At 34.5% G+C, this 27,178-nt stretch overlaps 1 protein-coding gene across 1 annotated transcript in view; it reads right to left on the bottom strand.

Annotated features, from left to right (window-relative positions):
• LOC150092808 (ras-related and estrogen-regulated growth inhibitor-like) overlaps positions 1 to 27,178 on the bottom strand; it is a 124,198-nt gene that overhangs the window by 15,743 nt on the left and 81,277 nt on the right. Inside the window, exon 2 of the mRNA XM_090414779.1 lies at positions 2,260 to 2,390. Coding sequence (XP_090270905.1) covers positions 2,260 to 2,390 — 131 coding nt within the window. The remainder of the gene's footprint in view (positions 1 to 2,259; positions 2,391 to 27,178) is intronic.

Below are 27,178 nucleotides of genomic sequence, written 5' to 3'. Positions count from 1 at the left end.
AATGATATGAAATTAGTTTACATTTAAAGAAACTATTGCATTTTCTTTCATCTTGAATCCAATACAGTACTTTAACTGATGATAAAATCACATGCATCGCCTTTATCATTACGATATTTGAATAGGATTAATTTTCATTAACGAAGAAGCTAGTATGGACATTTATAAATCTATTAAATCAAAGTAAATTAAATTTATTAATTTGGCAGTTTTAGTGTTGTTGTTTACATGCACAAATAAATATGTACATCACTTAATGATACACTATATTCTGTCTCTCATAGGCGAATATTATTTGAAGGCAGATCGTTTAAGGGACCACTTAATTCACTGGACAAATTTTCTACTTTACTTTATATAATGTGATTCACTTACAGAAAAAGTTGTTACTATATACAGACAAATCGGCCCTTCAGAACACACGCAATTTACAGACAAAAAAATACTAGTTGTGGTGGCCAGTAGATGGCGTTGATGGAGATCATTCGTAGTAGAGGTTCGGTGGAGGGGCTGAGACAGCTGTAGGTGTCCTCCCGCGATGAGTCGGACTCCTTGGAGGTGTCAGGAATAATAATAATATGCTGCAAAAGGAAACATTTGCTTTTCTAATTTTGGTGTGCCCCAAAGGCTCTTTATTGCTATTTAACTTGTATGTTAACGTTACTAATAGAAGTCTAAATGGCGATATGCAGTTGTTTACAAATATAATGCAAAATTGGGGAGAACTATGAAGAGTAGAACAGGCTTTGCAAGGGGTCTTGAATGGTGCAATGAGAGATCCGAAGTGGTTGTGGACAAGGATATAAAATTTCGGGGATACATTGCTAACATCGCGAGGACAGTACCGCAGATTATGGCAATGATGGGATGATACTGACCTGCAGAAGTAAGGGTGTCATGGTTGCATTGCATAAGACATTGTATCAGATCGCATATTGATACCGTGCACAGATTTAGTCATTTGGTTTTCAAAAGGATGGAAAGATATTGACAGATTTAGATGCAATTTACAGAGGGTGATGGATTGGAGGAAAGGAGATATAATTGAAACATAAGTTGCTAATGAATTATTACCAGATTAATGTGAATAAGGTTTTACACAGAATGGGGGAAGCAGGCAGAGAACAAGAGGCCATTCCTGGAAGCTGCAGTCAAGGGAGTGAAGAGTATGTTGTTTTGCATGGAGAGTTGGGTGATTGGAATGCATTGCCTGAGAGTTCGGAGACAGTGAATATATTTAAGGCATGGCGTATCCGCTCTCCAGCCAATAGGCTGCGGGTTCGAATCCCGCGTAGGCATGGATGTTTGTGATTGTCTTCCACCTTCATACATTCCTTCACCCAAGTATAGATATACTCTCCCAATATGGACTGGGTCACCATGGGAGTAGTAGACCCAAAACCTCCCGCAATGGGAGAGGCTTTCACCCTACAGTGGGTAGAAAAATAGGTTGTTCATCATCAATTGCGTCATACAGGGCGATCAACTAAAAATTTTTCAGTTGAAAACATCCACTTCAAGAACTCGCTCCCATCGCGCTTATTACGTAAATAATATATATTTATGCTATAAGCGTAACAAAAATAACACATTACAAATCCGAAGATAGTAAGAATAATAAATATATTTACATTTTGAAATGCAACATGTTTTAAAAATGCATACAAAACGTCGAAAAAACTTCATATCCCATTCTTTTGTCACTCGAGAAACTATAATTTACATTTGATGTGTATTACACTTCTCAATTGCGAGTTGAAGGACAAATCCATTATGAAACACTAATATGTCGATATTGTTTTGTATTCAACATACTAAAGTACACATCACACGCTTCAGCATATTCAAGGGAAATTCCTGTATATGTAGATATATACGCCACTGTTCAAATCAATCAACGTTTGGAGGCGCGGGTGTCGTGCTTCGATCAAGTAATTTTTTTTAAAAATTAAACATCTCACCAATTTATTCCAAGTCAAACTGTTTCCTATAGATTTAAGATGGATGATTAAAAACGGTTTAGAAATTCTGTAATATTGCCGAAACTGATCTGAAACTTTAATCGAAAAGTTAATCTCGATAAGGTTTGCATTATTTTATCGTTTTAAGGAGGGAAAAACTAACTTTACGCTATGAAAACAAAGCCTAAAAATGCGAAACAATTATAAGTTCTCATACTTGGACTGAACAAATATTCATCTGTTTAACATTTAAGTAGACTTGCGAAGGAAAGTAATTGCTTAAGTACAAAGTACTCACCTTTCCTGATGTGTCGATAACACGAAGTGGAAGAACTTTTCCATCTACCGAAACTGTGCGTTCATAGCAAGTGGTACCGCCATGGGAATATTCCGGTAGATATTTTCTGGTAAGGAATCTCACTACCAGTGCTAAAAAAGCAAAAATAATATGAAATGTTAGAACTGTTTAGATTTTCATTGAAACAAATAGTTTCTCCCCCCCCCCAATTAAATCATTTGCCATTTTCGACTAGTCGACGACGTAAAGAATCAGATCCTTTTTTCTTCTTCAGTGGTCTTCATTGGAAAACATTAAATAAAAATCACTTGTGATACACCGCAGATTCTAATCTATATTTTTATGATGGAAGCAAAGGGATGCAATCTGCGCTACTCTGAATACGTAATTTTGACATGTATTAACAGTGCAGAGTTAATGTTTGTGCGTGGAAGGGAAGCTGTTTAGTTCTTTTCTTCTTCCTGACTTCAATATTGACTCCTGAACATTGCGAGTTTGCGTTAAAAACCGGTTATAAACTTGGGACTGTTTAAAATTACGTGGAAGCAATTAAGATGATTATTTATTAATTGCGTGTATTCCCCCAGCAGAATGGCTGGGGAATACACGCAAAAGAAAGAGACAGAGAGCTAAACAGTTTCCCCCATGGGGGGCAGGTTCGGCTAATTCACCTTCAGTTGAAAATCTTTTAAAATGTTTTCGACGTCATGGCCAGGATTTAGATTTAATTTTCACAACCCAAGGATTGTAACGCCTCTCTTGCTTCTAACATCGGGTGAGAAGTTCTGTTACATAAACTCACTATTGCTTCAGGAGCATTACCAGAATTAGCAACTATTTTATGTTAATCGGTTGCTACACGTCACGGTTCACTTGTATTGAGATATTCAAAACGTTTTTCAATTCAAAGAAAGTATCGTTCTTAATCGCAATAAAGAATGACAAAATTATTATTACTCGCAGTCTTTAGGATGTTTTCAAGATAAAATAAACTCGGGTTGTGTCCAGCATCACTGACATGCTTTTGAATAAGCACGTCAGTGATGTTGGACACAACCTGAGTTAATCTTATAGTTGAGAGAAAATCGAACAAAATGCTTGTTCTTTGTTTGCTGTGGTTAAAATGTTACTGTAAATGTAGTTATAATTACATCAATATTCTAATGAATTAATTACATATTACGTTGTAGAGGTAGGATTTTAATAATACGAACTACTCTTGAACAATGTATTTTACGCAGATATTTTAAATATTTTTTTTTGATTTCTTGAACCGTTCAGTTGCACGTATCGTACAGATTACTGTCCTTCCTTCCAAGGTATACCCAATGCACCTCGCTGGGACATTATTTACGTACGTTGGAAGCTGACTAGCTCTTATTCTTTTCAGTAAAGGATTGCAACTCCTAATTCTATTGAAATTCTATTAAAAACGTCGAAAGGCAGCCCCTGCTCTTTACTTATGCGACCGACCACATGCTTTTATATTGTAAAAAACCAGTGAAAACAAACATTGCAAAATGCATTGTATTTTTTGCCACTGAAAGTGTTTATTAAACAAATGTCTACAAGTGGTGCTTCAAATTTGGAAGAATAATGACGTAATTAACTAGTTGCTGTCTTAAATGACCTATTATGTATTCGGTATGAGAGAGGAGCAATCGACCGAATTCTATAATCTAAGCTCCTATTCTATTAATAAAGAATTTTTGAATGATTCTCTTATTTACCTGAAAAATATTAGATGTTCATTTTTATACTGTAAAGATTCCATAATTTTCTCTGTACTGCTGCATAGATACCATTGGATTCTGTTGCTCCACTAGTTTCATTTAAAGCATAATATCCTGATAGTTATTGTGATATCAGTATCTATAAGGCGATGTTTGTAATTATGGCGAAGAAACTATGCAGACCTGGTTAGCCGAGTGGATAACATTTCCGCTCTTAAACTAATAGGGCATTAGGTTCAAATCCTTGTGTGTATTTGTGAAAGAATTTAGGTGGTAGAGGACTTTCGTCGATCAGTATGACACCATCGTTTTTCTTACTGGAAGCCTAAAAGTGGCCTGCAAAAGTACGAGGGTGGGTTTCTAGAGTAGTACGGTCGGTTTACAAGCCTTTTGTGAGCAGGATCAAAAAAAAAAATAATAATAATAATAATAAATAAAAAACTTAAGTCTGCTGCTCATATATTATGTTTGTTATCTCTGTGTATTCTGCAACTGGTTGGGCTTTTTTTTTTTTTTTTTTTTCCCGCAAAGAAAAATCCTTCATCTTTGTATATTGATAAGCAACCCCATGAAACTAACTTTCTACAGCAGCGCTAAGGCTTTTTTAGTTTTCGGAAATGCCTTAACATGACAGATGAAGAAAAACTGCATATTCTTAATGTATGCATTCTACCAGAAATGCATTTTTTCTTCTAGGTATTATTTCTGGGAAAATTCCTATGTTACCCCTCTAAAATAAACTATTATTTTAATGGCTAATATTTTCGTTTAGGAGTGCCCATTTTTTTTTACAATATCATTGGCTCTTTACCCAAATCTTAGGACATTACTGAAGTGTGATAAAACTAATATATGAAGAATAAAATAGGACGAAAATTTGGGCATACCTTTTTGGATGTTGTTGGGTGTCTCCTTATCCCGGCGATGTGCATTCATCTGCTGGAAAGGTTTTTTGGGAGTGGGGAAGTGAGGATAAAGTAATGTGGGAGAAGTGCTTCCACCACGAGTTCCGAAGACGCCTGTCGAAACGGCACACACCCCGTTACTACCACCCCTGACTTTTTCCCATAAATAAATCCCTCCTCTTTCCCCCCAAAAAATAATTTCTATCTTCAGATATTTCTGCTACCCCCCCCCCCAAAAAAAAACGCTCTCTACGAACCCTTAATATTATACAGTACATATAAAAAACCCTGGTTTTTTCAAAAAATTCCTCCACATTATCCCCCCCCCCTTCCTTCAACAGCTTACCAGCAGATGAATGCACATCGCCGGGATAAGGAGACAGCCAACAACATCCAAAAAAGGTATGTCCAAATTTTCCTCGTATAATATTCTTCATATATTAGTTTTATCACACTTCAGTAATGTCCCAAGATTTGGGAAAAGAGCCAATGACATGGGAAAAAAAAAAAAAAAAAAAAAAAAAAATATATATATATATATATATATATATATATATATAGGCACTCCTAAACGAAAGTAGGCTATATTAGCCATTAAAATAATATTTTTCTGCATTTTATTATGAAACCTTGCAATCTCTTGATGTTTCTCTTTTGTCGCAATACTTTTAGAACGTGTCTTTGCATAGCGTTTTCTTATATATTTTTCATACTTAAGTTTATAGGAAATTTCTCTTTATTCGATTCTCTGATATTCTCTTAGGAACGAATATCAATTTGCAATAATTTGGTTGTATCTAGATTATTATTATTTTTTATCTCGTCCCATAAACTTTTTTTCTTTATTAGGAAGCAGTAATAATATTTCTCACTCAAATCGAGTTATACGAATTTGTTTTAGCTGTTTGAATAAAACAAATTCGTAATATCTCTCCTCCATTCTTTGCCTAATTTAATAAAGAGCAATCTTTTTTTTTTGTTTTCTTATTTCATCTTATGTTTTACTGATTATTTTCTAGAATCCATGGAATTTCAGGGTATCTTTATACGTATCTGGACCTAGTTTGTCGCAAAGAACTGATTGTTTAGTGCTTTTCTTACTCCATCGTGCAGCGAGGTTGCACTTCATGCAGTTTTATACAGCGACAACTATGTTTACTCGAAAACATTTTCTTACTTTTGGAAAGAAATATTCACTTCACAGAACAACCTCTGCCTTGTGAACGACGAATTCTTGTTCCGTAACCGAAAATTTAATATGGACTACTGTTTTCAGTAGGTGCAGAATATCGTTCTTCACATGTTTTTAAGAAGGTAACGTTGCGTCAAACTTTCTCATCAATTGGGCATATTGCTTGACCGAAACGGGAATCACAGTGGAGATTATGATGTTTAAGTAAGGGTGCCAGTTCGTTGCACGCTCAGCAAAGCAATGGAACTGACTGCTTGCACCTTGAGACTTGTCGTAGTTCATAGTTATATTATTACATGGCACCTCCACAGAGTCCAGAAATCATCTGGAGACACCACTCCATACTCCACCATTCAAACTGCACACAATCTACCGCAATTACTGAAATCGATAAGTTGCAAATCTTGACGTTTCTGGGAGATGAACGATGCTAATGAGGCCAGTTAACTCATCTTCAATTGAAATAGCCCATATAAAGGACCTCGGAATGAAGGGCGAATGTCCAATCGTTTTTGTTACTGCGCTACGGAGGTGTTTATTTATTGCAGTGGCAAGTCTCGAACACATGCTTTGTGCTAATCCTTGCAGATTTCTGAAATATCTACAGCTAAAGTACATTGCTGCAGACCCTATACGTTATTTTATAAAAAATGCATTTTATATTTCATATGCTAATTGTAGTAAAGATTATGGTATGATAATATCAACAGAAAAATCAAAAACTATGGCCTTTAAAGGACAAGATCCAGTAAGAACTAAAATAGTAATAGATAAATGAATTCACCTGTTCTACGATCTTGTTAACTACCTAGGATGTATGATCACATATGAAAATGAAAGATTTAAACCTAAAAATTGCAAAATATTTAAAAATAACAGGTGTGATTATATTTAAATCAAACCTAGTTCAAAAACAAACTAGACTAAAAGAGGGTGGTGCGTGATTGGAATGGATTGCCATTGGATGTTATGAGTGCAAGCAGTGTGAATGAATTCAAGAAGTATGATAACTGGTGTGTGTTGTATGTGGCCTCCATCGACGAGTCTAACTCCCTGGAGATCTCTCATAATAATAAAAGTATACAATACATTTTAGCCCTACCAGTCTTATTGTATGGAAGTGAACTCTGGAATAAAGCAGAAAAGACAAACGAAGATTAATAACAGCAGAAATGAAGTTTATGAGAAAAACTGCAAAATATACTCTATTTGATCACAAAAGAAATGAAGAAATTATGAAAGAATTAGACCAGGAATCAGTAATAGAAAAAAATTAAAAAATATAAACATAAATGGATAGAACACGTTCAAAGAAGGAAAATAGAAAGATTACCAAAACAAGCCTTAAAGTACAAGCCATTAGGTAAAAGAAAACCAGGACGTCCTCTTAAAAGATTGAACGATGACTTCTAAGGTGGGAACAGGCCACGCTAGGCCTAAATCCTTGATATACATGATGATGATATGCTAATTGCGATATGCTACAGAGCAAGTAAACAAAACATGCAAACCATATTGTAACTATTTGCGCAAATAGTATCACACGTTGATACTGTAGAATAAAACAATTCCAGTGTAATGTTAATCAAATTGCCTCCTTTTATATAATGATCCATCTTTGTTTGAGCGCCCAGTCGAAGTCTGCAATTTTGTAATTTCGACAATATTTAGTTCACATATATATTTCCATTCAAACTTCTCCAGTATTTCCTGTTTCTGGCCAGTACTTCAAACGGCCCATTCCTCTCCTAAAATGCTCTTATTTTGCTGGATTAGTTAGTCGAATTAAACTCCGGCTTTACCAGCTTACTTTGTATGAAATGACATCAAAATCCCTTAGTTTCAAAACTCGCTAACAAATTCTCGATCTTTTTGTCATCTTTCTCATAACGAGAAACACAGAGGAATTTTAATTACAGGAAAACGCAATTCTAAGACCTGAAAGCAAATGGCAGAAAATATCATTAATTCCATCTTATAAAGCAAAGCCCACGAGAATAGCTGTTTACGTGGGGATAATACGATCTATTCCAGAGGAAAACGAGCTTGGAAATTCAATTAAATGCTCCTTCCTGTAGATAGGCCACTGAATTAATTTTCCTTTTGAAAAGTATAATTAGCCATAAATTAACAGTCCCAGTGAAATACCAGTGGACATTATTGCTTTCTTTGTAATTATTAAATCACGTATTTCAATCTGAGACAAAATTATAAACAGGAAATTTATTAAAACGTTCTTTAAAAGGACAGTATTGGCTCAACGAAAATATTTTCTTCTTTTATTGGAATACTGTGATCCAGTACAAAAATAATGAAGTCAAATATCTTGAATGGCTAAACTGAGTTATTCTCGTAGTTGGATGAAATTAGATTCACACTGCACAGAATATACTTGCAGAATGTAGAAAAATCTTTAATTAATTCTCGCTTAATGTTTAGTTAAAGGAAGTGGATTAATTTAATAGTAAAAAAAGTGCTTGAATATTAAGCCATTTTCTTTATATCAGCGAAACTGCAAGGGAACGTGGGGTGAGTATATAAACAATATAAAATATTGAAGTGTCCCCAGCCAAACAAGAAACAAAATAGCCATTAAAGCGCCCTCTAATTTCAGAACCAACGCTTGTTAAATTAACGATCAAAAGCACTAGAATATCTCGTAAACTGTGGATGTCCAGATAACACAATGCGTGGGACAGAGTTCGCGTAAATTAGACCATAAAGCTTTAATTGCGAGTATATTGTTCGAATTTCATGCTTTTATGCTCCCTTTTATTTCTGATAAAATAAAATTTAATGATGCTGCTTACATAAATATATCACAGAAAGGTTCGTGTAAACAATCTTCATGGATTCAGGATCATTAGTTAATATGGTTAATGATGTATACTGTTGAACGTGAAATATCTACAGCTGAAGTACATTGCTGCAGATCCTACAGACGACAAAACTTGTTAGAATTAAAAATCTCAGTAAGAAAGTGACATATCAAATAATAAACATAAGTTAGAACTGCTGGATTTACTGGACAGAATAAACTTACAATGCAGAACCACCTTTAATTAAACCTGCAATTTCAGCTAAGAAACAAGTTTCTCTATATCCCCTCCCCTCAGATATTCTCAATGCTTTTAAATTTCAATTATTTCCTGGCTTTACCATAAAGTAAAAAAGAAGTTATATCTTAAGATAAGTTACAAAAATTTCTAAAAGACAGGGTTCGAAATTTCTTTGTTAGAATTTGATTTCTATTAGAAGAGTAAGAAGAATGAAAGCCTTAGCTGTTGAAACAGGGTGGTCTGATATAAGAAAATATTTCTATACCGAAATGCTTTTATTCTAACAGCAGATATTTAGGCACGTACAGCTGGTTAATTATTTTCCTGGTTGACTTCTCTCAATGAAGAAGTTTGTTTAATTTAAAAAATTAAGTTGTAGTTAAATTATATACGCTGAGAAAGACACCGGAATTATTACGTGATACTTCCAGGGAGTCCAAGGGCTCATCGAGAGAGGGTACCTGCTCGACAACTCTGTTTCCACCACTCAATTCACCAACTACACAGAACATCTACACCAACGCCATCGACTGCCCACCACCACTTAAACACACAATCACAAACATCCATGCCAACGGACGGGATTCGAACCCGCAACCTTTTGGGTGGAAGGCGGATACGCTAACCACTCGGCAATAAATGAGGCATAAGATTTAAATTTAAAACTGCTTTCAAATGATATTTAAAAAAAAAAACCAAACATGTTTCGAAATTTATAGTTTAATACTGTACTTTCATTTTTATGTGTTAAATTTGTACACGAGTTATATTTTAGGCCAGTGTTTCTCAATATTCTTCCATGTGTGTCCCATTTATTAATATTAGTTTTTGTGGCGCCTAAAGCTTCTCCCCTTGCAATTCTTGTGTTGAGACACTGACAAAACCCATAAAAGTTAGCCAAACAAACAAAACAAAAAAAAATAACTAGGAATTAAAACTATTAAATATACTTACAAATTTAAATACATCAAATCTTTCGAAAATTATACAGATCTGGCATCACTGCTCAGACCGTTGAATCGTATCAGCCTTTTAGAAACATTCGCGATTTCATCACGAGGAGTCTCGAATATCCTGGAAATTTTTCTGCGAGTATAAATAAGGCTTGAAATGGCAAGATGGCAGTAACACTGCAACAGTGACAAGTCGATGGTCGGCGTTATTTTACTCCTATTTGCAACGACTGTGATACACGCTTTAAAAACAATCTTTTCTAGTGCAGAAAAGTGGATAAATTTCTAATTGGACGTAAGGGGGCATATGATGACTGTGGAGCTTCGACGTCAACAAATTCAGGTTCACAGAATATCACTCCGAAAGTAAAATCAAGAAAGTATGCAGCAGAATATTTAGATTTCGGTTTTACAAAGACTGACAAAAAAAGTGATATAGTTAATGCTTTTTTTTAAAAAAAAAATTAGAGTTATGGAACAAAAAAGGTAAAGCAACAAAGATGAGAAATGTTTGCAAATGTGAATGAATTTATCGAACTCTACAAGGCAGAAGAGCAACACATCCAAGTTTTATTTGTTAAATGATTTTCAATAGTTACAATGTTGAAGAATTTTAGGAACTATTTTATAACCCACGACAACATAATGGCAATAGTCGAGTGGGTTAGAAACCCATTTCAAATTACCCCTGAAGGTTTCTCACAATTGAAGAAGAACATTTTGTAGACTTCAGCGTCAAGCGGCGAAATCAAAAGACAATTTGCGTCTAAACCGCTGTTTGAATTCTGAACTGGGGTTGATGAATTTCGTGCACTTTTGCCATTTCCAACATCTCATCTTTGTGAAATCGGGTTTTCTGCAGAGGCTGCCTTAAACACAAAAATAAATTTCACTTCAATATAAAAAAAGAGAACTAAGAGTGTCAATTTCCAATGTATCATATGAAAAGTTTGCTCCGCAACACAGGCCCAAAGAAGCCATTAATTTTTAGATTTATTGTTATTTAGTTTTAATTAGTTGCTCGGTATATTTTGCAATATTGATATGTTCCCTTAAGCGTAACTAGTTTATTCAATGCAGTGGATTTTATTATTTCATTTTCAGAGCGTATTTTATATTTTTGTTTTTATATTGTTTTTGTAACAATAAATAGTTTCATTAAATGCCTTTGTTTCTATAAAGTAGTTTTTCAGTTTTTTGTTTGATTTCCACTTTCTTCGCTTTTTTAGTGCCCCTCTTAGGTAATACGCGCGCCTCAAAGGGACAGAGCCCCATAGGCTGAGAATTTCAGGCTTAAATTTTTTTTTATATTGTTTAGAATCGGCGACCAAAATTATGTAATTTGAATACTTTCCTCTGAGAGTTGGAACTCGTTTACTCATTTTCTTAGAACGAAAATATTTTGTAATACAAGAATTTAAATATAAATTTGACGTATTAAAACTGTGGTGAAATTCTGATCTTACGCGTTTTTTTTTTTTTTTTTTTCAGATTTGGGTTCGCTTAGTATTTCGGAAAGAATACTGTTTTAATAAGTAAAAAAGAAATTATATCTTAAGATAAGTTACAAAAATTTCTAAAAGACAGGTTCGGAATTTATCTAAAATTAAGTCTTTTTTTGCAATACATTTTGACCTATTTTCTACCACTGATGAAAACCTTTGTAGATTTTTTTTCAGGACTTTAAAAAGTGTCGTTGGGATTATCAAATCTGTAGTCTTTCAAAAAAAAAAAATTACCAAGTCTTCTGGAGTCAAATAAGTGATTATGGAGGCTGTTGTGATGATCTTTTAGATTGGGCTAAAATGAAACAAGATTTACGGGAATGCCAGTTTTCAGATCGCTAGTCGAAATAAAATTCGGCAATCGTATGGACATTTCATTCAAGTGCCATCTCGTTTATAACTTTGATCGACCATTACAAACGAAATTCCGCACAGCTTCAGCATTTCACGATCGATTTTGCAGGTCGTACAGATTGTACTTAAAATTTAAAACACTTCATTTTCATCTTTAATACGAATCGGTTCCTCCGTAATTTCAGACATCAAAAATATGGCAGCATAATAAAACGTGTTTACCTTTATTGGCTCAAAGTAAAATGAAGATACACAGCGACCAGAGGTCCATGAGAAGACTTGCTCATGGACCTCTGGTCGTTTTCTCATGGCTTGCATATATGACGAGTTTTGACTAAACTGATTCAAATCCTGTTAAGGATTTTCACTTAAAGGTGAGTTAGCCAGTCTCAAAGAGGTGTCAAGTTCTTCATTGAAGAATACAGTTAACGGAGTGAGATTCAGATTTAAAAGAAAAACGTTTTCTACAACTTGCAGGGGTTCCAAAGGGTAAGGCATCGAAATTATGGATTGCAATAACACCATTCTGGATGGATGGAATTTAATGAAATTTGAGGAACATCATTATTAGTAAATCTTGTCAAAACGATTCGAGCTAGAGCAGTCTTTTCGTACTAGCTGGACCGAATTTAATGAAATTGCAATTTAGGATCTTTATTGAAGTTTAACGAATCTTTCTGAATACCCTGTGGTCACAGGCTATAGTCCTTGAGAAAGAGACAAATATCAATAATCAAAAATTAACTTTGAACAATTTTGGTCGTGCTAATGTGATTTTATATATATATATATATATATATATATATATATATACACACACACACACATATATATATATATACACACATACATACATACACACATACACACATATACACACTTCTGCAATGATATTTAGTCATAGGGTTCAAAACTTACGAATAATTCTATTTATTATAACATTACTGGATATTTTTAGAAAGGTTTAATATGAAATTTATAAATTGTCTTCATGATCAGTAATAACATTTAAGTCATTTCAGAATTAGTTTCAACAGCACCATCGACAAAACTATTCTTTCTTTATCATAAAGAAAATCAGTATACTGATATTCTTTGTTATGACAAATAATATCAGTATACAAGAATGCTATACGCGCATTTCATTATCTGTATAGTATTCCGTGGAGAATATTATGACTTTTTTTTTTATTCTACTCTGAACTCAAATCAATTGCAGACTTATATTATTATTACTGTGACATCTCCAAGGAGTCGAAGGACTCATCGTGGGAGGGCACACTACTCTACTTCGCTAAACACATCTCATCCTCTCCACTACCACTTAATTCTCTCCTACCATCAACACCATCTATCGCCCATCATCACCAACAGTATTTTATGTCTGTAAATTGCCTGTGTTCTGAAGGCCGATTTGTCTGTATATCTTGAACAAGTATGAAAATATCGCTTTTTCCAAAATCTCTCTTTCTCTCACCCCCTTTTAAATGCAGTATTCTCTAACTGAGACTAAAATAGAAGTATCTCTCTATAACTAGGTATGTAAGATATTAGCTTGTTTTTCGCGTTGTGCCCAGAAAGTAATGCAAACCATGTTTCTAGACTTTAATACAGAATTGCTTAAAAACGGCAAAGGAAACTTCTCTCATCACGCAATTTGAACACAGCTGTCTCTTTCGATCCATGGGGAGGGGCTGTTCGTGATCCACACTTTCAATGCCAATTTAATTTAAAAAATTAAACAATTAAAATTGCAAAAAAATCAAATTTATTAATTCTCGTTATCAACTACATACATAGCAATCATCCATCAAGCGACAATTGAGAAAAAAAAACATACTAAAAAAACAAAAATAAAATCCAATAAATAGTAATATCACCAGTAATATTTTGTTATCTCTCCCCCTGTTTTCTCTATATGAATTTTTCCCTTCTTATATGTTGGAATCAAATTTTTGGGAATGTCAGATTAGTATTCTAGGTGGAAATGTATTCAAATTTAATTGTGTTTATTACATTTGTTCTTTTCTTTCTAAAATTTACGCGATTCACTTTCTTTCCGTTTTGGAATTCGTTTCAGAAGCTCTAACATTAACACAATTCTTCTCTTTTTTTCTGCTACCATTTCTAATTTTAAGAAACGGTAAAAGCTCTCTTCAGACGGTTACCCACGCTGGTATGAATACACAATTATTGTCTCAATCAAAAACCCTTTCCCCGTTTCTTAAAGTATGTGAAAAAGTTTTGTCTATGCACGAAAGATTCAACATGAGAACAAGGTTCGACACATCGATTTGAATAGCTAACAGTGAAGCAAGATGAGATCATGCGAGGCAGGAAGAGCCAGTAGAGTGCAAAATAACTCGTTTGCTCACCCACGAAATTGGCTAAGCACGCTGAACTGCCTAGTATGTCTTAAAATATGCATAAAAGTGTCAATAAATCTTTATTCTTTCGCTAGCAATACTTAAATTAAGACAATTAAAATCTGTGAATATGTTCAGCTATACGAAAAACCGAATGTTGTTTTCAAAGTACATTGTGTGCTTTTTACTGTAGAGATTGTTGCGTGCAAACATCAGATATATTCTTCGCTTTTCTTACTTGTTTGAAAAGAATACACGCAGAATGGAAAAATCTATACATTTTCGCTCTGTCCAACTTGCGTCTAACAAATATATCTAAAGTGATTTTGTTCTGAGTGCATAGCCTTTTTTTTTTATTTTTTATTTTTATCTTCTTCGTAATTTTCTGATTTTTTTCGTCAATGTCCAGTCACCATTCATCATAGGAAGCAATATTTTCTGTCAAAAACAAGAACACGTAACCATGCATCAAAGCTGTATATGAAAGCGATAAAGAAAAACTAGTCAGAAGATCTCTAGGAACAGGGAAAGTGTGGCCCAACACATCCGAGTTAAATTTATTACTCCATATTATATTCTTCAATAAAACAGAATATTTAATAAGCCCAGATTATCATCTTAATATATTCAAATTCCGTAAGACGTTTGTCTTCTTATAATTGAGCAAAAGAATATTTTAACAATTTAAAGTTTTCAATTTAAAAAAAAAAACGACTTAAAATTCAAACTCCATATTTTTATTCCTGAAATGTCCAAGACAAAAATGAATCACGAAAACGAATCAACGTAAAGTGATAGCATTCTTTTAGATTATAAATTTTATAGTTTGGATTTGTTAGAAGATTTTAGAAGATTCTCCTAATATGATGTAATGTCAGCTACCATACATCTTCCTCTTGAAGACGAAGATTTTCAAGCACTATCACACACAAAAATGTTGTGCTTTTTTGATGAGAAAGAATAAAAAGTGATATTCCATTATACATGAATATCACCCAGAAAAGTTTGCAAATTTATAAACATTAGTAGTGTGAGTGGGCCAAGGATTATTTTTTTTATTTTTTTATTTATGTTTCTTAAATATTTGTCATTTTGCATAATCCGGAAACTCCCTTCTAGAAACCAAGAATAGAACTTTTTCAAGACAATTTAGATGTGATGAAATTCATCTCATCTAAAGAGAATCACAAACATCCATAGCGGGATTTGAACCAGAATCTGTTGGTTGAAGAACATACGATAACCACTCGACCAACGAGACCTGCAAATTTACATACATGGTTTAAAATTTATTGTTATAACAATCGTTTATGCAAGTTTATATACAGTATATGAGGGGTAATTACAAAATTTGAATTACAAAAGTGTGAGGAAAAAGGGGATTTAAGTGATGACTAGTCGCTCATGTGAGATTTCTGATCCCGGTTCACATAGTTCTATCACCAGCAAAATCAGCGATATTGTATTAGACAGCTGAAAAAATTGGATTAAAATATGAATAAAACAAAAGCTCTTAAACCAAACAAATTGCAGATTATCGACATTAGCTTTCAGGTCTTTAAACGTAACTTCTGACTGCATGTTGGTTCAATTTTAATTTCTGTCTGGAATTTCTGTTTAAGAGATTTGTTTTATTCGTGGGGGGGGGGGGGGACTGACAAGGATATAACGCAAACTGACAAAAGAATACCGCTTTCAGTTGAATATATGGAAATCACTCAAATATCATACAACCAACCAAAATAAAGTTCTTCAAAAGCAATGTGAAATGTGAAATAAAAAACCCATGTTGATTAAAGACATAGAAACCGACAAAGAAATAGGAAGCTAAATTAAAGTTTTAAAACAAAATGTTTGCGTGAATTATTAAAAATATTTTGGTCATAATGTATCGGATATGTACTAAGAATGGACTGAGGAGAAATTCCAAGGGTAGTTTTTACATGGATCCTGGAAGAACAAGGCAAAGGACGAGGAAAAGAAAGACAGAGAGAGAGAGAGAGAGAGAGAGAGAGAGAGAGAGAGAGAGAATTCGGAAAAAAAAATTAAAATTCAGAAAGATAGTCGTACCGTAGGATATGGTATTACCACCATACATTTGGTATTGAACAATAAAAAAAAGTTCAATGGCAGTCAAGTTGAACGGTTAACACAGTTTGATGCTCATTAAAATTGTTTAGCATCTAACAGTGAAAAGAACCAGAAATATAATAAACAGAAGAAAATCACTAATGAGCAGTACTGAAATTATGCTTTCACTTTTTTTCCCATGAAATGTTATGTGAATGTAAAACACGTCTCTTTCTGAATCTTCTTTATGAGTATCCTCTACAGTAAACGTCATTTATAAAGCTAACATGTAAAAAGTTTGCCTTTTCTTAGCATCGCCCCATTATAAAATGGACTGCTCTATCATCGAGAAAGTTCAATTTCCTGGCTTCACTACCTCTTGATTTATTATTCCTACAACATTCGCGGTATTTAAAATCGCCGGTGTTTTATTCAAACCCAGAAGCAATTTATATACGCTTGGTAGCTTGCATACGTCACACAGGAAACAATAAGATACCTACCTCCAGACGTTGTTGATCTACAGGTTCTTGAAGTATGCAGTTTGTCATAAACCATTTCAGATTATCAGTGTGCCGTTACCACACCATGAGAACGGCTGTTTATAAAGACCGGAAGAAGATACGAAGTGATCTAACTCCCAAGTTCACTTAAAATATTTAGAGTAAATAGAGGGTGGAATAACAACATTACGTGCATACCGTTGTCATTCAATTGCATTAAGTATAGCGAATGGAAATTAACAGTTCTTTTTTTTTTTTTTTTTTATTTAGGATCTTAAGCATTTCTCCAGTTATATACACAGCTCGTGCTCGGGCACGCACACAAGCAGATACAAAATGGCAGTTTTAATATTGCCATATCAAGCTAGAAGGAGAACTGCGATTACGGAAGTGGAAAGTAACTTGAGAAAAGGAATTTCGGGATTACTGCCCATAAGAGGAGAGGCAGGCGAGAATTTAATCTTTACGAATAAGATCAGATAATGAGAACCTAACGTGATTCTTATTACCATATTGGAAAAAAGAAATCGGCCAATGCCTTTTATATCTCAGAGAGAGAGAGAGAGATTAGACGAGCCTGTTCAGCCCTAAATAACTATTGGACACTAAAAGGCAGCCAAACGCCCGCACTAGACATCCACAGATAGCTGGGTCAAAGTTATCAATGATTTCAATTGGAATATGGAGGAAAGACAGAAGACTACTACCGCCATTTCGTGGTCACCAACCACTGTATATATATATCTGGAATAGTTTTACGGTCGATTTTCTTGAATTATGAGATTAAAAATCCTACTTCTTTCCCTGCCAGAGATCGACTAACTTGTGAACTGGTCGTTGAAAAGCTTAGAAAAATCCCCTAATCGGCTACTAGAATCGAACTTCAACTGCCTTTCTTCGGGCGGCCTAGCACTATGGATGTCAGAGAGCTACACAAGGCCGTCTGGTTTCCCCCCAAATATAGTAGCAGTCACGAAGTTTCGTTGACCTTATGACGTTAGGTAATAGAGAAAACTACAGAAAAATTTTAGGGAGGGAGAGGGAACAAGAACTTCTTTGACACGAGTGGTAAGAAACTAGGAATTGTTGTATTAGAAAAATAATGTCATATTTTGCTAGTAGAATCATAGAAACAATAGTAAAGCTATGTTATAAGCGACTATTTTCTACGAAATAAAATAGATCTCCTAATGGGAATACAGGTGGGGTCGAAAGATTAAAAGCAATAATTCAGTCTTTGAAAAGGTACGTAGAAATTATGAAGATTATCTTATTCTAGTATATCAAACGACCAAAGATGCATTCACACATACTGTTTATGATTCAGTAATCAGTATTACTGAATTAAACTGAATAAACTTAAGAATTTTGAGATGTAATAGAAGCGGCAAATAAAAAGCGCAGACTGAAGTAAAGAAATCTTTGGATCGAGAAATTTCTTAAATAAAATGGGGCGCGTTAGGCCATCTGACACTTAATTTCAAAGCGCACGTAAGATATCACCATATATACACCTTTAATTTCAGTATATCATTCCATACCTCGAAGTATAAATAAATCATTTAACTTCTTTTCATCTTCAGTAGCAGTGTAACTAGAACTATGTTTTTGGCGATAACTTTTGGAAATCTGTAGGCAATCATTTCTATCCTTGCTGGCAATCGGCATTTTCATGTATTGTAGCCACAGTTGTTGCCTTCCTACCTCTGATTTTATTATAAGTTCTACCGTCGACTTTTTTCCAATTGGGGGGGGGGGGTAAAATTCCGAGTTGCTAGAAGAAAAACGTTAGTGTGACTTTCCCCAAAGATCGACTAACTCAGGAACCGGCTGAAATCAGGAGTAGAAAATATCATAATGTCAAAGAATGGAATCGAGCCTGTGACAGTTTATTTTATGTGAATGACGGTGAATAAAGAATCATCCAATTGTGAAACACGCTAAAAGGTTACAGAATGGGTATTTCTGAAAGGAGAGGGGGGGGGGGAAGTATTTTTATTTGAAGAAAAATAAACTTACGTTAGCTTCATATGCTTTTTTTTTTTTTTTTTTTTTTTTAATTATTAGGAAAGAGGAATACTGAGTACGAAAAAATGGCATTTTTTGGTTCTCCATACGCACAAGGAGAAAATATCAGTATAGTAGTTCAATATATATTGTTCTGGTTGCAGAGGACAATTGGCAGAGAAGCTGACTTCTCTAAAGGTTTTCCTAAGCTGATTCAGCAACGCATTTCTTTACAAGGTCGGCAGTATATATGTCGAATAGAATGCGAATGTCTGCCGATATTCGCATTCTATTGGAGCATAATTGAAATAGGATGCAAAAAAGAAAAGAAGGAATAAAGAAAGCAGAAATCTTGTTCTGAATCTCAGACATGTTCACTTTTCCAGTTTCCAAAAAACTGGAAAAGTTTCCAGTTTCCAAAAAACGACTAGTCATTTTTCTGAAAGGAAAATATTTAGAACGCCAATGTATAATAAAGTAAATTCTCATTCTGTTTTCCCATTAAAACGAATGGCGTACAAGATTAGTTTCATTATTATAATTTAAGGTTTCCCGTACAGTATCTTCAAGTAATCAATTCACCTAAAATGGTCTTCATCTTTTATTAATGCGCCAAAACTGCAGATTTATTACAGTAATCAACAGTATTATATGATTAGCAGTACAATGACGAGGGATTTATTGATTCCCCCCCCCCCCCTCCCGCTTATAAATTCTACAGCAGCAGGTCTTGTAATTTTGCTTAGTCGTTTAGTTTATTGTTTTAGCAGTAGATGGGGCAGCGGGATGGATTCGTTTTATGTGTTCGGAAATCAGTGCGACAAATGGATTAAACGAATTTCATTATAGCGATGTCTTCAACACCCACACTACCAAGAAAATTGTTTAAAAATCTTGCACGACAAAATATGAAAAACTAAAAAGGAAAATGTCGCAAATCATGAGTTCTCTATCAAAAGTGTCGGAAGTATTTTTTTCTTTACTTAACCAGGTTACGACTCTGCTTTATTGACTTATCAGCGCATTCTCCAATTTATTAGCGCGTCATGCCTCATCCTAATCTTCTGGGCCTTTTCAACTCAGAGACGTCAAACTCAGAGTGACAATTTTTTCTCTCGGAAAATCGATTTTTTTCTCTCTGAAACTAAAATGGAAACGTAGGCATGAGAACATACGCAAGTCGTCCCATCGAAATGTGTAGGAATTTTACCACAGAAGTGCATTTTTACAGATAGTTGTCGAGGGTGTTACAGATTAACTTTAAATAGCCTTTTAACATTGCAGGGCGGGCCTCGTTTTATTCTCATCTTACAACTGTCAACAAATATCTGTATTTGACTTTAAAAAGGCAAAAGGCAGAAAACCTGCTTCTTGCGAAAATGACGGTAGTGCCTTATGGGTCCTAGGGAAGGCCAATGGGTGCAATTTCTGTTCATCTTTGCTACCACTTCTTTCTTCAAGATAGCACTAGCAAAAGAACACACAAAGGTAAAGGTTATTTCCTGTATCATTCTTCATCTCCTTCATAGGTGCCCAAAGCAAATTACTTTCTATCATACCAGACCAAACAGTGCACTATATTCCTTCTATGGTCTTTTAACAGAAATACACCAGAAGAATTTTCAATAACCTGGATAGTAAAACATCTTTATCCTATAAGTGTCCTAGTTTTCACTTAAACATTGTAGCCCGAAACTGACACTTCTCTCCTGTATCATCTCAACACCCTTTAGTACCAAGACAGCATTTGTTCTACTAGAGAGTATATTCACAGCACATTCCAAAAAGAAAAAGATATATAAGTGATCATTTTTTTTACTCGTTGCTGCCAATTCAGTCTTTTCTAAAAGAATGGAGAGGGTCATTAAGAGGCAACTTTTTCCATGCGTGTACATCTATCTGTTAATCAAACTTTTCCATGTCCAGATCCATAGCAGATTTGCTAGCTATTGCTTATCTCTAGACATGGAAGAGTTTAGAGAAACTTTTGTTGTTTGCTTGTGATATTTACATTTTCAGTGAATTTTGGTTAATCAGGTGTGGCATTAGAATTTGCTCAGTAAACTGCCATCCATTGATCTCATTTGCTTTCTATAGCTAGGTATCAAATTTTCTCTCTAATCTTTCAGTGTTGTAATTTTGGACGAATTCCCACCTTTTTCAGACTTCCTTATCAAGGCAAGAATATCACGCGACTGTTTCATTATCTAACCTATTTTTCCAATACATAAATATTCTTGTTTTTATTCGACTTATTCGTCGTTTTGCTGATTACAGTGCACTGCGTTTCCTCCTCCCGCTTATTTAACAAACTTTTCAGTGCACAAATTTCACAAGCTCTAAGATTTCTTACCACAAGGGTCTTAAATATTTACTCGTCGTTATTCAGTAGGGTGAAAACAGCGCAGTCACTTTCAATTCTACTAAAACACATTACGCCTTTTCTCACAAAAAAAAGTCTCACTTCGTCTTTCCTTACCTTTGATAAGGTAAATCATTGGCTCAAATACATATTAATAACTTCCTCAAATTCTAAGAAACTACCTTTTCCGCTCAAGGACTTCTTTCCTCAAAGATAAGCTTTTTTTCTTTAGCGTCTTTCCATCCATTGCTGGATATAGGCCTCTCTCAACTTTCCAGTTCTGTCTTTAGTCAATGTCCACCATCTCCTGTCAAACCTTTGTAGATTATCCCTCGATCTTGTTCTTTGATCTTTCCGTCTTTAATATATACTCTGAGACATTAAATAAGTCATATCTCAGACTTACTTCACCCGCAGTATCACAGGCGATCGGTTTTTTCTGACTTGTGTCTTTTCTACAGGGACTGTTTCACCGAGCTGGCGTTCAACATTCCCCATTTGCCGCTGTACATCTTTTTACAGGCCAGCTGCAAATCCCCAAACATGCTTCTCGCTTTCCTGTTTCACCAACTCCCATCCCCCAGAACAGATTTCCTCAAAAAAGCATTCCCAAAGACGGCAACCTTCAGCTGTCCTAAAAGAACATTAATAGGTTCGATAGATAGATGATTAACAGCGTAAACCTAACGACGATTCTCACGAAACAGCCGGCACTACCGTCATGTTATTTCTGTATATATTTCACTTTTTTTTTATTTTAGTCTTTAATTTTTTTCATTTTCAAAATAATGTCGTTTTCATATTTTTCATTTTCGAAAAGTATAGTCCATTTGATTTTTCATTTTCTTTGTTTACCAGTTTTGTTTATACCTCATGATCAAGACAAAACAAAAAGACAAAGATTAATAACAGCAGAAATGAAGTTTATGAGAAAAACTGCAAAATATACTCTATTTGATCGCAAAAGAAACGAAGAAATTATGAAAGAATTAAACCAAGAATCAGTAAGAGAAAAAAATTAAAAAATTTAAACATAAATGGATGGCACACGTTCAAAGAATGAAAAAGATTAGCAAAACAAGCCTTAAATTACAAGCCATTAGGAAAAAGAAAACCAGAACGTCCTCCTAAAAGATTCAACGATGACTTCTAGGCCGGAGCAGGCCACGCTAGGCCTTAATCCTTGATATGCATGATGATGTTTATTCCTCATGATCAAGACCATACTCAAACAAGTTTGACTTCAAATATTTTATTCTGCCTTCTAAAGATGTATAACAGGTATGTTTTTTTAATTACTCATATTACTTTTAGAATAAATTAAAATTTTATATTGGTTATTTAACTTAGCCTCCATTGGATATACGTAATGGCTCCATTACTTTTTATAGAATAAAAAAGTAATGGCTCTATTGCTTTTTATTCTACTATCAACAGATTCATTTTCCTACCCACCAATAGCATTAATATACAAGTTCTACAACGTCTCAAGACGGGAGAATAAGTTTAGATTCCATTTAGAGGAATTTCTGGTAATATTGAATACCATTTTATAAACGAAATATTCCACATTACCCAAAGTTTCTCTGTATGACACTGGAGCGATTTTTTTTTTTTTTTTACTAGTGTAGATAACCGATTATTGAACTTAGTTTTCAGAGTTAATAATGTAACTTGCATGCACCCATCGAGAAAACAAAATCTATGATTTCTAAATTGTTTGGGAGAAAAAAAAAAATCAAAAACTTCAAATCGTTGATGCATGACATAAGAGATTTCGATTTTACACCGTAGGAAATGATATTCATCTTTGTTAGAAAGAACAATTATGTTCTAATATACAGCAGAGGGTTTACACAATGCTTTTGAATTCTGAATATCCAATTAGTTCTTCACAACCTTCCTGTAAACTCAGCTTAAGTTGCACTGAAGTTTTCTGTTACTAACAGCAACAGAAAAATCCAATGCAACAACTTAGCAATCATTTTCGTCCCCCTGCAACTTCCTCACAAACGACGTTAGACAATACGCTGACGTCATTGCTGCTAATAATGGCATGCTTTATCTGAGATGTAGCTTTACATTTCACTCTGCTTTAGTTGTTCTCTCATTGAGAGGCGAACATAAAATAATCAACGTTTTTACCATACAAGATTTAGTGTGTCACCACAATGAACATCTTTAATGAAAACCGTTTTCTGCATACAAATTGGACTTTCAAACAGCAGTTTTAAATCTCAAGGGGTAAAGTAATCTTTTATCCTTGTTATTTGTAGCACTTGTCGCTTTTCTCTAGCGCCATCATCAATCTTCGGCCTTTTGTCAAGTTAGTCACTGTTTTTTTTTTTTTTTTCATTCGCAGTGTTATTTTTAACAGTTTGTGGCTAAAAATATTGATAAAATACTACTCAATTCGAATCCAAATACAATCCTGAAATTCATTTTTGATTTCTATTTGTTTAAAACTATCGTAAACACTGCGTATGATGCTCCGTATGCACGATTGCTTTTAATGCGGTGTGTAATATAAAAATAAAAACTCATTTATAACCCTACATGTTTTTTTTACTTTTTTTCTAGTCTTATATAATAGAAATCTCTAGCTGAATATTTTAAACGAGATTTAGTTTTTAGATTCTCTTGAATATCACGCTGTCTGTTTAAATTTCATAGGATTGCTGGTGGGAGAGAATACGTCTGTTTACGATATTGAAAGTATTGATATACAAAACTTATTTAGACATATGTACAAGTAAATATAATCTAAATACAAATCTTTCATAATATAGTACACCGTTTCATAACTCAAGAAAATCGTGAATATAACATGAGAACGCACATTTTTATTTGTGACAGCGTATTATATGCTACACAATTTGACAAAAAAGGGGTTACGGTGATGTATAAAAATGATTAAAATCTGTTTACTCAGAGCATGCATGTGCTAATCGAAGATAACTGTAATAAATTTGTAACATCAATAAAGCACCGACCTATAAACTACCTTCATGGACACATTGAAGTTAGTGCAGTGACAGAAGTCATTGCCATTTATACGCGGTGGCTACATGACAGTAATTGCACATTTACAGCAACAATATGTGACCAGTTCTCTAATGGATAAAACTTAGATTATAGAGACAGTTAACGGTGATGATTGCAGCAAATGTTGGTAATGACCAGTTGAAGCGATTTCGAAGTTTAGTTCAAGGAAAAACACATTACATCAGAATTTATAACTTCCAATTCAGTGTTCAGTTCACCGAATTTCTGAAAACATAAATAGGGAGGTAACAATAATAGAGAGACAGAATTTTAATTTACAGTGTCGGGTACATGATGTGTAACACATTATTCCTTCATCTACCTCTAGGAATAACATTTTAGCTCACAAATTCGATAATTTTGAATTATGTTTAAGGCACAATGCTTTTTTGGAATGCATATAATTTCTAAATACTATTTTGTAGTAGTTTTCTTTATGGTAATCAAACACGAGAGGTAACTAGACCAAGTAGCGTTGTACTACTGTAGATGAGTGGAAAGTAAATTTGAATAAAATATATAATATTATACTGTTTAGGAATTGCATTCAAGGTTGTTTTGGAAGCCAATCGGTACAAACGAAATAAGCAAAGATTAAATTTGTTACGTGAATGTTTGCAATTAAGCTGCGAAGATCCTTGTTAGTCGCTGTACATATTTTAACATGCAGAACGGAAAATGGGAAAATTATTGGTGCCTATTCAGAATATGGAAATATCTGTCGAAAATACAAGCAACCGAACACTTATGTGAGAAAGAGTAGATGAGAGGACTTAAATCAGCGAGAGACAGGACATTAATCATCTTGTCTTTAGGTGGTAGATGAATTTTTAGCTCCAACTGTGAGAACCCCACCCACCTTGAACTGGCCTGAAAGAGACTGATGTTTGCTCTCTAGGACGGAGTTTACATATAAGTACTGATAAATTGGGCTCCAAGACAGAAGCAGTAAATTATTGGCTAATCAGCATCTCAGTAGTGATGGTTAAGGTATTGGACAAACTGGCGAAAGAACTCAGGACTGGTTAGTGGAGAGGAATGCGACTCCCTATAAGGGTGTAACGAGTAACATGGTTTTGTGAAGAGTAGGTCTTGCCTTAGTAATTTGCTCACTTTTTTTATAATAAAATAAGACAGATTGGATAAGGGAAATAATGATATTGCTAAACTTTGCAAAGGCATTTGACAGGATTCCACGCAGAATTCTGTTGCATAAATTGAAGGAAATGGGGATGGATAAGAATCTGGGGAATTGGATTAGAGGGTGGCTGATGGATGATATCGAAGAGTAGTTTATGGATGAGCTGAGTCCAGGGAGAAGGCAAGTGACCAGTGGTGTACCACAGGATTATAGCATATGGTCCTCTGTTGTTTAATTTCCATAGCAATGATGTAGTAAATGATTTGATAAAAGATATTCTCTTTGCTGATGATGCAAAAATGGGAAGAGCGATAGTAAAAGGTGATGTAGAGATCCTGCAGTAAGACTTAAACAGACTAGCAGTGTGGACAAAGGTAAAGGGGTTACCAGTTTAATATGGCTAAATGTAAGGTGATGCACATTGGGAAAAGAGATCACAAGGTATGTACTATAGTATAGATGGCGAACCTATGGTACGCGTACCAGAGGTGGCACATCCGAGAATTTTGCTGGCACGTCAATGATTTACAGATGATATCCTTTTATACTCTTATAAATTATTCGACTTTTTTTTTTTAATTGTTATAATACGTACAAGTTAAATTTTGTTTTACACGAGAGAGAGAGAGAGAGCAGCTATGAAGACCGTGCATATGATTGGTGCGGTATTAACAAAAATCGCGCGACCCAAAGACAACCTACAATTGTTGAGTTGAAATGCTAATTCTCTTCAACCGAATTCCATATCATCTGAAACTGTCATAACATTCACTATATATTTCTTAGTTTTAACACATTCACGACGGGGTGTCGTTTATCGTTCCGATAGAACTTCTCAATACCGGCAGGCTCAACTCACAAAGATTCAACCAAGGGTTGAATCTTTGTGAGTTGAGCTGCTTGTTTCCGTTTGACTGGCAGACGAACTCACACACGCATTATATGGCATGTTTCAATTGGGTAGAATTTTATTTGAAGTTAGCCTTTGTGATCTGTCATAATGACATCTAGAATTTCAAATGCAATAAAACAAACACTTATTTCATGTAATTGAAAAATTGCACAATAGTTTTTAGTTAGATACTGTGTTTCCAGTGCAACATATGGTTTTGCTTGAGTTTATACAGCATAGGTTTGTGAGAGGGGACATGTGATTCATTACTTTGCCCCATTTTTATTTCAGCCGTCTCTAATTGCACTATTTGTTGAGAAATATATTACATAGACTGCCAACTCCTCTGTACCTTATTCAGGAATACAATAAAAGTACTTGTGTTTCTTGCATCTGCAGTATAATGGCTGTTGGGGAGGGCGTGCTGTTAACCGCGAGGAGCGAGTTACTATCGCCTCGACGTGAATATGTTCAACCATTTTTCGTGTGCGAGGTATATGCAAAACGTTTTAATGTATTTTTTCGTAAAGTAAAATCAAGGGTACAAGTTATACGCGAGAGCAAGTTATATTCGAATAAATACTGTAAGCGTTTACTTTTCGCCGACAAGTTGACCCTTCTGCTGCTGCTTCCCCTGCTGAGCTAACTTCTATGGTGATGTTTAAATGAGAAGACCGAGTTGGTTAGCGCCAACAACACATTAAATACACTTAGTTAACATATATTTCTCAGTCCTTCACTTAAGAAGATTTAGGAGATAAGTATTTATAATTTCCAAGCTCAGATATATAATAATGGAAAAAATAGAGTGCAAAAAGGTGACAAACATAAA

Source organism: Typopeltis vanoorti, chromosome 25 (assembly GCF_054136105.1).
Source record: "Typopeltis vanoorti isolate ZY-2024b chromosome 25, IOZ_Tvanoo_1.0, whole genome shotgun sequence".
In the NCBI taxonomy this organism is placed as follows: Eukaryota; Metazoa; Arthropoda; class Arachnida; order Uropygi; family Thelyphonidae; genus Typopeltis; species Typopeltis vanoorti.
The sequence above is the reverse complement of the archived record's forward strand: the minus strand, read 5'-3'. Positions and strand labels throughout refer to the sequence as shown.